Source organism: Salvelinus namaycush, chromosome 39 (assembly GCF_016432855.1).
Source record: "Salvelinus namaycush isolate Seneca chromosome 39, SaNama_1.0, whole genome shotgun sequence".
In the NCBI taxonomy this organism is placed as follows: Eukaryota; Metazoa; Chordata; class Actinopteri; order Salmoniformes; family Salmonidae; genus Salvelinus; species Salvelinus namaycush.
The window spans coordinates 9,445,723-9,458,866 of NC_052345.1; the positions used below are offsets into that span (position 1 = coordinate 9,445,723).

Below are 13,144 nucleotides of genomic sequence, written 5' to 3' on the forward strand. Positions count from 1 at the left end.
GTCCACACCAGTACTGTTATGTTAGTGTCCAGTCTACACCAGTACTGTTATGTTAGTGTCCAGTCCACACCAGTACTGTTATGTTAGTGTCCAGTCCACACCAGTACTGTTATGTTAGTGTCCAATCCACACCAGTACTGTTATGTTAGTGTCCAGTCCACACCAGTACTGTTATGTTAGTGTCCAGTCTACACCAGTACTGTTATGTTAGTGTCCAGTCCACACCAGTACTGTTATATTAGTGTCCAGTCTACACCAGTATTGTTATGTTAGTGTCCGGTCTACACCATACTGTTATGTTAGTGTCCAGTCTACACCAGTATTGTTATGTTAGTGTCCAGTCTACATCAGTACTGTTATGTTATGTTAGTGTCCAGTCCACACCAGTACTGTTATGTTAGTGTCCAGTCCACACCAGTACTGTTATGTTAGTGTCCAGTCCACACCAGTATTGTTATGTTAGTGTCCAGTCTACACCAGTACTGTTATGTTAGTGTCCAGTCTACACCAGTACTGTTATGTTAGTGTCCAGTCCACACCAGTACTGTTATGTTAGTGTCCAATCCACACCAGTACTGTTATGTTAGTGTCCAGTCCACACCAAAACTGTTATGTTAGTGTCCAGTCCACACCAAAACTGTTATGTTAGTGTCCAGTCTACACCAGTACTGTTATGTTAGTGTCCAATCCACATCAGTACTGTTATGTTAGTGTCCAGTCTACACCAGTATTGTTATGTTAGTGTCCAGTCTACACCAGTACTGTTATGTTAGTGTCCAGTCTACACCAGTATTGTTATGTTAGTGTCCAGTCCACACCAAAACTGTTATGTTAGTGTCCAGTCTACACCAGTACTGTTATGTTAGTGTCCAGTCCACACCAGTACTGTTATGTTAGTGTCCAATCCACACCAGTGCTGTTATGTTAGTGTCCAGTCCACACCAAAACTGTTATGTTAGTGTCCAGTCCACACCAAAACTGTTATGTTAGTGTCCAGTCTACACCAGTACTGTTATGTTAGTGTCCAATCCACATCAGTACTGTTATGTTAGTGTCCAGTCTACACCAGTATTGTTATGTTAGTGTCCAGTCTACACCAGTACTGTTATGTTAGTGTCCAGTCTACACCAGTATTGTTATGTTAGTGTCCAGTCTACACCAGTATTGTTATGTTAGTGTCCAGTCTACACCAGTACTGTTATGTTAGTGTCCAGTCCACACCAGTACTGTTATGTTAGTGTCCAGTCCACACCAAAACTGTTATGTTAGTGTCCAGTCTACACCAGTACTGTTATGTTAGTGTCCAGTCCACACCAAAACTGTTATGTTAGTGTCTAGTCCACACCAGTACTGTTATGTTAGTGTCCAATCCACACCAGTACTGTTATGTTAGTGTCCAGTCCACACCAAAACTGTTATGTTAGTGTCCAGTCCACACCAAAACTGTTATGTTAGTGTCCAGTCTACACCAGTACTGTTTTGTTAGTGTCCAATCCACATCAGTACTGTTATGTTAGTGTCCAGTCTACACCAGTACTGTTTTGTTAGTGTCCAATCCACATCAGTACTGTTATGTTAGTGTCCAGTCTACACCAGTATTATTATGTTAGTGTCCAGTCTACACCAGTATTATTATGTTAGTGTCCAGTCTAGTGTCCAGTCTCTTTCTCCTGATCCTCCTCCCCCTTTCTTTCTTTCTTTCTTTCTTTCTTTCTTTCTTTCTTTCTTTCTTTCTTTCTTTCTTTCTTTCTTTCTTTCTTTCTTTCTTTCTCTCTCTCTCTCTCTCTCTCTCTCTCTCTCTCTCTCCCCCCTCTCTCTCTCCCTCTCTTTCTCTCGCTCTCTCTCTCACACTCTCTTCTCTCACCCCTCTCTCTGTCTCTCCCTTTCCTCTTCCCTTTCTCTCAAAATTCACATATCCCCCTCCCCCTCCCAGATATCATCGTACTGATAGCCTCCGTAGCGGTGGTGTCGGCAGGAAGCCAGGGTAACATCTTCGCCACTTCCGCCCTGCGTAGTCTCCGCTTCCTGCAGATCCTGCGTATGGTGCGCATGGACCGGCGCGGCGGCACCTGGAAACTGCTGGGATCAGTTGTGTACGCACACAGCAAGGTGGGGCTGCCTGACGAATATACACAGTCACAGATCCACAGTCACAGATACGCAGTCACAGATACACAGACACAGACACAGACACACACACGGTGACAGACACACACACACACACACACAGTCACAGACAAACACAGTCACACACACTTCTTCTCTCTCTCCTCTCTCCTTTCTCCTTCCTCCTCTCTTCTCTCTGCTCTTCTTTCTCCTCTCCTCTCCTCTCCTCTCTTCTCTCCTCTCCTCTTTCATCTCTCCTCTCTTCTCTCCTCTCTCCTTTCTTCTCCCTCCTCCCTCCTCTCTTCTCTCCTCTCTTCTCTCCTCTCTTCTCTCCTCTCCTCTTTCATCTCTCATCTCTCCTCTCTTCTCTCCTCTCTCCTTTCTTCTCCCTCCTCCCTCCTCTCTTATCTCCTCTCTTCTCTCCTCTCTTCTCTCCCCTCTCCACTCTTCTCTCTCCTCTCTCCTCTCTTCTCTCTTCTCTCCTCTCTCCTTTCTTCTCCCTCCTCTCTCCTCTTTCCTCTCTTCCTTCTCTGGAGACGTCTTCTCTGACGTCATGGTGTCAGCTAATGGGAATCGTAAAAAAATTCAAATTCTCTCCCTGTAGGAGCTGGTGACGGCCTGGTACATTGGCTTCCTGGTCCTCATCTTCTCCTCCTTTCTGGTGTACCTTGTGGAGAACAAGTTCAACAGCGAGTTTGCCACCTATGCTGATGCCTTATGGTGGGGAACGGTGAGTAAAGTTACAGATACTCCCCTGTCTGCCCTCGTAATGGGAGAGTCCACAGTGGACGGTGAATGATGTTGGAACAGTTAAGGGTTCCTTTTTCCTCTGACTGTTTTCCAAACACTATTAACATTGTTTTTTGATGTTCTATTCATTTAATGTTCCGGATTTCTTCTCAGCGGCACGGTCTGTCCCTGATTTGGTTTCTGGGCAACAAGGATATAAAGCTCTTATTCAAATAGTATTTACCTCTGAAAATTCATCATTTTCACTAATACGACACATTTTCAGTATTATTATTTTCACGTTATTTCATCCACCCAAAGGAGAAGAAGCAGAAAGTCCTTTCATTCTTTGCCAGGCACTTTTCTTTTTATGTCCCTCCTGTTTTGTTGCACATAAGCTTTGATTAAAAACCTTCTTCTTCGTAATATACATTAGCCCCAGCACCATTAGCCACCATTTCCATACTGCCTCCAAAAGTCATAATGACACAAAATGGCCACGGCCTTCTTTGTCATGCACGGCAGCCCAACACGGCAGAATGGGTAGAAAACCCAGATAGAAGAGAGTCACTAAATCAATAGGGAATTATCTTCTGTGCTTTTCAGTCAATTAGATAGCAGTAGGAGAGAGAGAGGTGAGAGAGAGAGAGCGAGATGAGAGAGACGGCAGATGAAACTAAAGCTATATAATAAGCCAATGAAGTGATATAAATGTCAAAAAGCAGAGATACATTATCGTCACACATACAAAACGTATACTTGTGAATAGACCCTAGTAAACAGTGTAAATTGCAGCCATTTTGTTAGGATTTCAATGCCCTCACAAATGTACGTCTATGATATTTATTTTGGTGGCTTCGCTCCATATAGTATAATTGAGGACCTATCATGGATAATAGCGGTGTCTTTCTCAAGATATAATTGTGTTTTTGTGTGTTCTCAGATCACCTTGACAACCATTGGTTACGGCGACAAGACCCCGAAGACCTGGACCGGGCGCATGCTCTCAGCTGGGTTTGCACTACTGGGCATCTCTTTCTTTGCCCTGCCAGCGGTGAGTACATACACACACGCATACGCGCACACACACTGACGTACATACGCACTCACACACACACACACACACACACACAAATTGGCAGATACATGCACACACACACACACACACACACACACGCACACTACTTACATGATTGTATCCTTTCAGTTACTCTACTAGACAGCTACCTCCCCTATGTGACTTCATGGTCACATGTTGTTCACAGTCACAAATGAGGCATTGACCCAAAATGGCCGACAAAAGAGCAGTTTTCCATCTTCTCACCTGATTCCCATGTCCTCCTGTGACTTCCCAGGGTATACTGGGCTCAGGCTTTGCCCTGAAGGTCCAGGAGCAGCACAGACAGAAGCACTTTGAGAAGAGGAGGAACCCAGCCGCTTGTCTCATCCAGGTAAAGACAAACTGTTGTATCTATCACAGGGTACGTCCAAAATGGGACCATATTCCCTATATAGTGCACTACTTTTCACCCAAGCCCTATGGGCCCTCGTCAAAAACAGTGTACTATGAAGGAAATAGGGTGCCATTTGGGACATAGCCTCATTACTTCAATACTGCTATTTGTACTATAGTCACTTTAATGGTATTGTCAATTCAAATTGCCCTTGGGCTATGAATACATCATTAGAGATGTTTGTGCCAGAGATAAATACTAATTGTCTCTCGTTGATTGAATCAATAGTTTACCTTACTGTTGTGAAGTATGGTGACGTTGAAATGAAAAGTAATTTTGTTGTTATCCAGTCTCTATTTTTCCCCCTCACAAACCCTCCAAACATGCCCAGGAACCAGCATGTAGGGTAACCTCCTCTAACCCCTGGTTCTCCATTGCTTCCAAGCCAGGTTCTGTCCATTCTACCCAATTCCTAACACTCTACCCACAAGAGTGGCAGGCAAGCTTAAGCTGTTAGCTATCCCTCCCTCTTCCCTGCATCACTCGTCTTCCTCTTTTCCTTCCTGTTTGTGACCTCACCTTATGGTTTCCTTTGTGTATCCCTCTATCCCTCGCTTCCTCTCCTGCCTTCCTCCTCCTCTACCTTCTCTGCTTTCTCCTCTTACCTTGCTCTTTCTTCTCCTCTTCTCCTCCTTACGCTCCTCCCCCGCTATCTTCTTCTTCCTCCTCTACCTCCTTTCTCCTCCCCTTCAACGCTCCTCCTCTCCATCCTCCCACCGCACCAGGCTGCGTGGCGCTACTACTCCACCGACTCCTCTACCAGGCCGTATCTAGGCGCCACGTGGCGTTACCACGTGAGCCTCCTGCCCTCCCAGCCCCACAGGCATGTACTGTACCCCCATCGTGCCTGGCCTCCGAACTCAGCCCAGGCACAGAACGTGTCACTGACCTTTGACCCGTGATTGCTTTGTTGTGTTTTTTATCACTAATCAGAGTTTTTTCCCCCATTTTTTTTATTCCTCTGTTTGTCCTTTCTTTTTCTTTTTTCTTTTTGTTTTGTCTCCTTTTCTCTCTTTTGTCTCTTTTTTCTTTTCCCCCACCTGTTTTTTTGTGTATTCTGCATGCAGTGTGTTTGGCGTAGTTATGCGGCTGATGAGAACTCGGTTTCCATTGCTACCTGGAAGCCTCATTTGAAGGCGTTGCATACCTGCAGCCCTACAAAGTAGGTACAACATTGGCAGCTGGTGTCAGAGTTTGGTGTCTGTGCCCCTGTTAAGCTGTCTTTTCCCTTCTCTTTTTACAATTAAGTATTTCTGTTAACTTTCCTCTTCTTTTCTAGCCTGGTCCCAGATCTGTTTGGCACGTTTGGTGTGACAATGGCCGTAGGTGTTGGCAAGACAGCACAAACTGATCTGGGACCAGGCTACTCATTTTCTACTTATCTCCTCTACCTCTGTACCTCAAGTTCTATTTTACTCATGTACTTCCTTCTTTTCTGTGAATGAATACATTTATATTTTTATCATTTGTCTTCAGTTATTATAAGTAAATAGTTCACAGCCATCAAAATACCAATATTGTCCAGGTTCCTTTTCATCCAAACTGTAGTGAACTCAAGAACTATGACTAAAAACCAATAATCTAGACAAAACCCCAGTACACCTCTATCCTGCTAACACAACAGGCATTCATATCTCCCAATATATGCTCAAACCAACAGTCTAACAGTTTAAGGTAGCGTTGTCAATGACACCCCATTCCCTATGTAGTGCACTACTTTTGATCAGGCCCTAGTCAAAAGTAGTGCACTACATGGGGAATAGGGTGCCATTTGGAACTTCGCCTAACACAGTCAGCTAAGATTCACTGAAGACTTGAGATTGTCTGCTCTCCACGTCCAACTGAGGCAGTGAATTTAGCGGTCGTCCTCCACGGCTCATCCATTTCTGACGGTAATCAGAATCTAAATGATCCAATCAGGCTTTATTGAATGTGTGGCCACTTCTCCGTCTCTCGTCTCATTGGATTGCCACTGTGCTGGAATAGCCTTGTGTGATTGGGAGATCTGGAGTGCCTGTATTGGTATTATCTGCCAATAGCATTTCAAGACTGGTAAATATGCAGATGGAATGTTGTGGAACCTGGAGATATTGGAGAATGCATCTGCTACATGCTTAACTGACAGATAGACAACACACACACACACACACACACACACACACACACACACACACACACACACACACACACACACACACACACACACACACCACACACACACCACACACACACACATACCTGTCTACACACTGCTAGCGAGTTTGCCTAGATAGTTATACTGCATTGAAATGCATGTGTGTGTCTGGAGTCTTGTTTCTGTTTAGTCTGGTGACTGTTTAGTCTTGCTTGTGATTTGCTCATGTGCTCAACACAACGCTGCCTCAAATCCTCAGCATCTCTTTTGGTGACGACCCCTGGAGGTCATCTCGCTACTCGCTGGCGCAGTAGATAATGTTTGCGATGAAGACTTTGCTAAATATTTCCTCACTCTCTCCCCTCTCTCACTTCTCAACCTGAAGGAAGGACCAGGGTGAATCGTCCACAAGGTGCGTACCTCCTACTTGCACTGTGCATCTACATGACGCACAGATCCAGACGCAGCACTACCGCCGGTGTGCGTCGTAACCCTGTGTGTTGGGGGTCATGTCTTCCCTCCTGCCTGTGTGGAGTACACTGATGGCAAGGCGCTCTGGATAAGATCGTCTGCTCTGCCAAATGACCCAAATGGAAATGCCAATGCTTTCAGCCGCTATTCAGAACTGTGTGGCTGTGTCCCAAATGTCTCTCTATCCGTAGGACATTGGTCAAAAGTAGTGCACTATAAAGGGAGGAGGGTGTCATTTGGGACTTACAGTGTATTGCTGCTGAAAGTGCCAATATGCAGTCTGGAGACCTATAGTAGAGAAAGATAGCTAATTAAGAGGTGTTGGCCCTAGCTCTTAACTTAATGGTTCCATTTATAGAAACAACCACCAGTTCATTACTTAGTCATTATTTCCCTCTCTTCTGGGCCTCTCCTCTGGGCCTCTCCCCTGGGCCTCTCCCCTGGGCCTCTCCTCTGGGCCTCTCCCCTGGGCCTCTCCCCTGGGCCACTCCTCTGGGCCTCTCCCCTGGGCCTCTCCCCTGGGCCTCTCCTCTGGGCCTCTCCCCCCTCTTTCTTCAGTGTTTATCTTTCTTTCTCTCCTTTTATTATTCCTTCTTCCTTCTTCACTCTCTTCTCTTTATTCGTCCCACTCCCCTATTCTCTCTCAGCTCTTGTCCTTTCTTCCTCTCCCTCATCCCTTTCTCTCACTGCATCTCTCTGTACCTGAGGTGTTCTTCAGGAAGGAAAGGATGGCAGTGGTTTCTCTCTCGCTCTCTCTCTAAAATGAAAAATAATTGTGTTTATTGCAGTCGTGTGTCGTGTGTGTATTTCAGTATAACAGGATTTGAGTGACACAGACACTAAATTACAGAGGAAAGATAGAAGAGGGAGAGAAAACACTGTCTTTCGCTCTGTCTTTCTCTAGCTCTGTCGTTCTCTCTCTCCCCTCTCTCTATTTCTCTCTGTCTTTCTCGCCCTATTTCTCTCCGTCTTTATCTCTCTCTGTCTTTCTCTCTCTATGTCTTTCTCTCTCTCCCCTCTATCTATCTCTCTTTGTCTTTCTCTCTCCCCTCTCTCTGTCTTTCTCTATCTCTCTGTGTCTCTTTCTCTGTTTCTCTCTCTCTCTGTGGGAGCTAGAAGTGATGTAATATGTTGTCTTAGCTGTCGTTACACAACAGTAGGGAAAGCAAAATGTGTGTGTCTTTAAAGTGAAAAACAGAATTAAAAACCTGAGGGCCACTAAAACATTTGTCTGTGTCGAGAATGTACTTATTTTTTATCTGAGATTTCCAAACTAAATGTAAAGCGTCAACAGAATAGCAGAAAAAATAAAACCTTTCAGTGTTGAGAGGGCGAGGACAGAATCCATCCCACGCAAACCCAAACACTTAAAAAGCATGTCGGTAGAAAAGGAGAGACAGAGGAAGGGAGAGAGCGAGAACGAGAGAAAAAGAGAGAGAACAAAGCTCCAGCATCCTCCACCTATTGAATTCAATTCACAACCCCTCTCATGGTCAAGGGCTCCACCTCAAAACTTCAGGAGAAAAATAAATAAATAACAATCCATTTTTGAGTGTCATTGAACCAGGTGCCGATGGCCCTGAAAGCCTACTGGTGCCCGACAGGTTGCCTGTTCTAAAAGTTTACCGTCCTCCACATATATGACTCAGCGCCCATCTCTCTCTCTCTCTCTCTCTCTCTCTCTCTCTCTCTCTCTCTCTCTCTCTCTCTCTCTCTCTCTCTCTCTCTCTCTCTCTCTCTCTCTCTCTCTCTCTCTCTCTCTCTCTCTCTCTCTCTCTCTCTCTCTCTCTCTTTCTCTCACTCTCTCTCTCTCTCTCTCTCTCTCTCTCTCTCTCTCTCTCTTCACTCTCTCTCTCTCTCTCTTCACTCTCTCTCTCTCTCTCTTCACTCTCTCCCCATCTTTTTCTCCCTGTCTCTCCCTCTTTCTCTCTCTTTTTCTCTCCCTGTCTCTCCTTCTCTCTCCCTCACCCTCTCTCTCTCTCTCCCTCACCCTCTCTCTCTCTCTCTCTCTCAGCCAGCTGAATTAGTATGGTTAAATGAGAGACATGGACAGGAGTGGGACTGAATTATCAAATGATAGGCTTTTTTAAAACGCTGTCATACCTAGGCTCTTCATTTTCTCTCTCCACTGAGCTCAATTACCTTTCGAACACGCTCTTTCTAAATGTCAGCAAGTGGTTGACAAAGTATAGTGGTTCTACAGTATCTCTGGTCACGCTTTAGTTTCGTGTGATTGAAGCCGAGTGATCATGCTGTGCTTATAAAGCCTTCATATGCATGACATAAAGGACTATGTCATCTGTCATAAGTTATATTTACATCCATAAACTATACTGTACATAGACATTAATACACTTAGTTTGAGGTGGTGATTGTATAGATTAGATTAGACATAAAGGCATATAACATCTTTACATAAGTACACATAGACATTCATAGAAGCTACATTCATAAACTATACAAAGACGTTCACATACAGTGCCAGTCAAAGTTCGGACACACCTACTCATTCAAGGGTTTTTCTTTATTTTTACTATCTTCTACATTGTAGAATAATAGTGAAGACATCAAAACTATGAAATAACACATATGGAATCATGTAGTAAACAAAAAAGTGTTAAACAAATCTAAATATATTTGAGATTTGAGATTCTTCCCTTTGCCTTGATGACAGCTTTGCACACTCTTGGCATTCTCTCAACCAGCTTCACCTGGAATGCTTTTCCAACAGTCTTGAAGGAGTTCCCACATATGCTGAACACTTGTCCTTCACTCTGTGGTCCAACTCATCCCAAACCATCTCAATTGGTTTGAGGTCGGGTGATTGTGGAGGCCAGGTCATCTGATGCAGCACTCCATCACTCTCCTTCTTGGTCAAATAGCCTTTACACAGCCTTGGCTTGGGTCATTGTACTGTTGAAAACATATAGTCAAACTAAGCGCACACCAGATGGGATGGCGTATCACTGCAGAATGCTGTGGTAGCCATGCTGTTTAAGTGTGCCTTGAATTCTAAATAAATCACTGACAGTGTCACCAGCAAAGCACCCCCACACCATCACACCTCCTCCTCCATGCTTCACGGTGGGAACCACACATGTGGAGATCATCCGTTCACCTACTCTGCGTCTCACAAAGACATGGCGGTTGGAACCAAAAATCTCAAATTTGGACTCATCAGAGCAAAGGACAGATTTCCACTGGTGTAATGTCCATTGCTCGTGTTTCTTGGCCCAAGCAAGTCTTCTTCTTATTAGTGTCCTTTAGTTGAGGCGATTCGAACATGAAGGCCTGATTCACACAGTCTCATCTGAACAGTTGATGTTGAGATGTGTCTGTTACTTGAACTTTGTGAATCATTTATTTAGGCTGCAATTTCTGAGGCTCTAATGAACTTATCCTCTGCAGCAGAGGAAACTCTGGGTCTTCCTTTCCTTTGGCGGTCCTCATGAGAGCTAGTTTCATCACACCGCTTGATGGTTTTGTGACTGCACTTGAAGAAACTTTCAAAAATGTTCCGTATTGACTGACCTTCATGTCTTAAAGTAATGATGGACTGTCATTTCTCTTTCCTTATTTGAGCTGTTCTTGCCATAATATGGACTTGGTCTTTTACCAAATAGGGCTATCTTCTGTATACCAACCCTACCTTGTCACAACACAACTGATTGGCTCAAATGCATTAAGAGGGAAAGAAATTCCACAAATTAACTTTTAACAAGGCACACCCGTTAATTGGAATACATTCCAAGTGACTACCTCATGAAGCTGGTTGAGAGAATGCCAAGAGTGTGCAAAGCTGTCATCAAGGCAAAGAGTGGCTACTTTGAAGAATCTCAAATGTCAAATATATTATACACTTTTTTGGTTACTACATGATTCCATATGTGTTTTTTCATAGTTTTGTAAATAGTAAAAATAAAATAAAAACCTTGAATGAGTAGGTGTCCAAACTTTTGACTGGTACTGTACATTATAAACACATATATTTGCTTACCGTATCTCTTTCCTCTGGTTTGTAGTAAGGTTCTCAGTAGTAAGCAGAAGCTACTGAGGAGGTGTACCCTACGGAAACATACTAGGTACATCCCCCCTGCCCGCTTGGACTCATTACTATTTTGGGAATGACTACGAATTTATTCTTGATGCATGGATTCGATATCCGAGAGAAAGTTGGTGGTTTTCAAAATGGCCCGCTGAGCTGAGCTGCTTTTGGACAGTGCCTGAAACTGCTGCCTGTTGTCTTATGATTTTAACCACTTCTCTTACTGTACACTAACTCGTGTTGCTCTTATTTCTGAATGTACAACAGCTATTTGGGAAGGTCTTCAAAACAGATCCACTGAACAGATATGCTGTCTAACTGGTTCATTGTGATATTTCACCATCAACTTCAATCCTTCTGGAAGTTTTATCAACTACTCTTGCCTCTTACCTCACTTCCTGTCATTCACACCATTCACACTCACATCACCAAAACGTGAAAGACACAATGACTTCATCTCAACAGTTAACATTTACAATGACCACCGAAACAGTCACAGTTAGATTGGGTATAGCTTCCTACCCCTTGCCCGCTGCCTGTCCTCTGCACGGCCCCTCCACTGCCCCTGCGTGTTGTCACTTGGAAACCCTGTACACAGCATTGTCCATCCTCTGACCTCAGCACTCCACCGTGCGTCTCACCATTTCAGCAGTCCGTCCTTGGATATTAGACCCCATGAATAGTTCATCACAAGGTTTAATGAAATCATCACTTCACCCTATTCCCTTGGTGGTCTTGGTTATCTATGATACAAGACCCTCCCCTGCACAAACTCCTATGGTACCTCTTCTATGCTCCTCCAATGGGGACTCTGCCAGTCAGAGAGACAGTGATTGGCCAGCTGAGGTCACATGTTTAGGAGTGAGCTGAGTGCTAAAGAATCATAATTACATACTAACAGTAGGGTACCCGCTGAAGCATTTTGCCTGCTGTGCGCTTGTATTTTGGATAATAGGCTGCAGTGCATGCTGGTCTATGAATAGGCCCATCAAGCTAACCTAATTTAAATGCCTTGCTCTCCAGTGAACCAACCAATAATTGGGTAAACGAATGAACAAACTCATGAAATGGTGAAAGACTCCTGTAAAAAGTTTCCAATCAATGCATTTTGTTTGAATTGTTCCCGACCCCGAACCTGTGCTTGATCTTGATACAGTATGTGTGTATATCTTTGTTCCACTAACACCATTTCTTTCTCTCTCTCTCCATCCCTCCACACCATCATCCCCCTTTCTCCCTCCATCGATCCATCCCCATGACAGCCAGAAGCTGAGTTTCAAAGACCGGGTCCGAATGGCGAGCCCCAGGGGGCAGAGTATTAAGAGCCGGCAGACGTCGGTGAGCGACCGGCGGTCCCCGGGGACTGAGGCTGGGGGTACGGAGGGCACCAGCCCTGCCAAGGTCCAGAAGAGCTGGAGCTTCAACGACCGCACCCGCTTCAGACCCTCCCTCCGCCTCAAGATCCAATCACGCTCCACTGCCGATGGTGAGAGGAACTAATGAATTGTCGTGATTGTTCAATTGTTGGATTTGGGCATTTGGTGTAAGAGATGGGTTGATTGGTACCATGTCATTTCCTTTGCCTTCATACCAAAATGGTAATCTTGCCCTGATGCTTTCTACGCATGTTATCATCTTCAGAATGATATCTCATGATATCTTTAGATATACTTAGCTTATCCTTAGATCACTGGTGAGTTACATCAACTTACAACCACACTATTAATGTCATGCTAGCTTTCACTCTCTTTCCCTAAGTTCTCTGGCTGGGCGCCTATGAAGGATTACTCCTAGACCGCTGGTCTTATGGGCAGACCAGACCAGAGCTGGCACAGACCATAGAGCCAGCCGTAGAGCCAGCTAGGCCCAGCGGGAGGAATGTTAATGCCTGTTTGCGGTGCGCTGGTCTGGGCTAGTGGGGCTGGCCGGCTTGGTTATGGCTGGAGCTCTGAACCGTACTCTGGATGGTGGGTGAGAAGGGAAGGGAACGGGTATGCTGTAGATTAGCAGCCTTAAGGTGCTAGCAGAGGCTGCAGTGCTGCACTACCCAGCCTAGCCAGCTGGCTGAGGAAGGCAGGGTAACAGCCACAGGGACCAGGTAGCTAGGTCAAACGGAACACCAGCTAAATTCTAGAATGAAGTAGG

General features: G+C 44.8%; 1 protein-coding gene across 1 annotated transcript in view; it reads left to right on the forward strand.

The window, feature by feature from the left end:
• LOC120032672 (potassium voltage-gated channel subfamily KQT member 5-like) overlaps nucleotides 1–13,144 on the forward strand; it is a 133,732-nt gene that overhangs the window by 112,052 nt on the left and 8,536 nt on the right. The window contains exons 4-11 of the mRNA XM_038978869.1: nucleotides 1,934–2,109; nucleotides 2,711–2,836; nucleotides 3,779–3,889; nucleotides 4,191–4,286; nucleotides 5,417–5,511; nucleotides 6,869–6,895; nucleotides 10,977–11,036; nucleotides 12,262–12,485. Coding sequence (XP_038834797.1) covers nucleotides 1,934–2,109; nucleotides 2,711–2,836; nucleotides 3,779–3,889; nucleotides 4,191–4,286; nucleotides 5,417–5,511; nucleotides 6,869–6,895; nucleotides 10,977–11,036; nucleotides 12,262–12,485 — 915 coding nt within the window. The remainder of the gene's footprint in view (nucleotides 1–1,933; nucleotides 2,110–2,710; nucleotides 2,837–3,778; nucleotides 3,890–4,190; nucleotides 4,287–5,416; nucleotides 5,512–6,868; nucleotides 6,896–10,976; nucleotides 11,037–12,261; nucleotides 12,486–13,144) is intronic.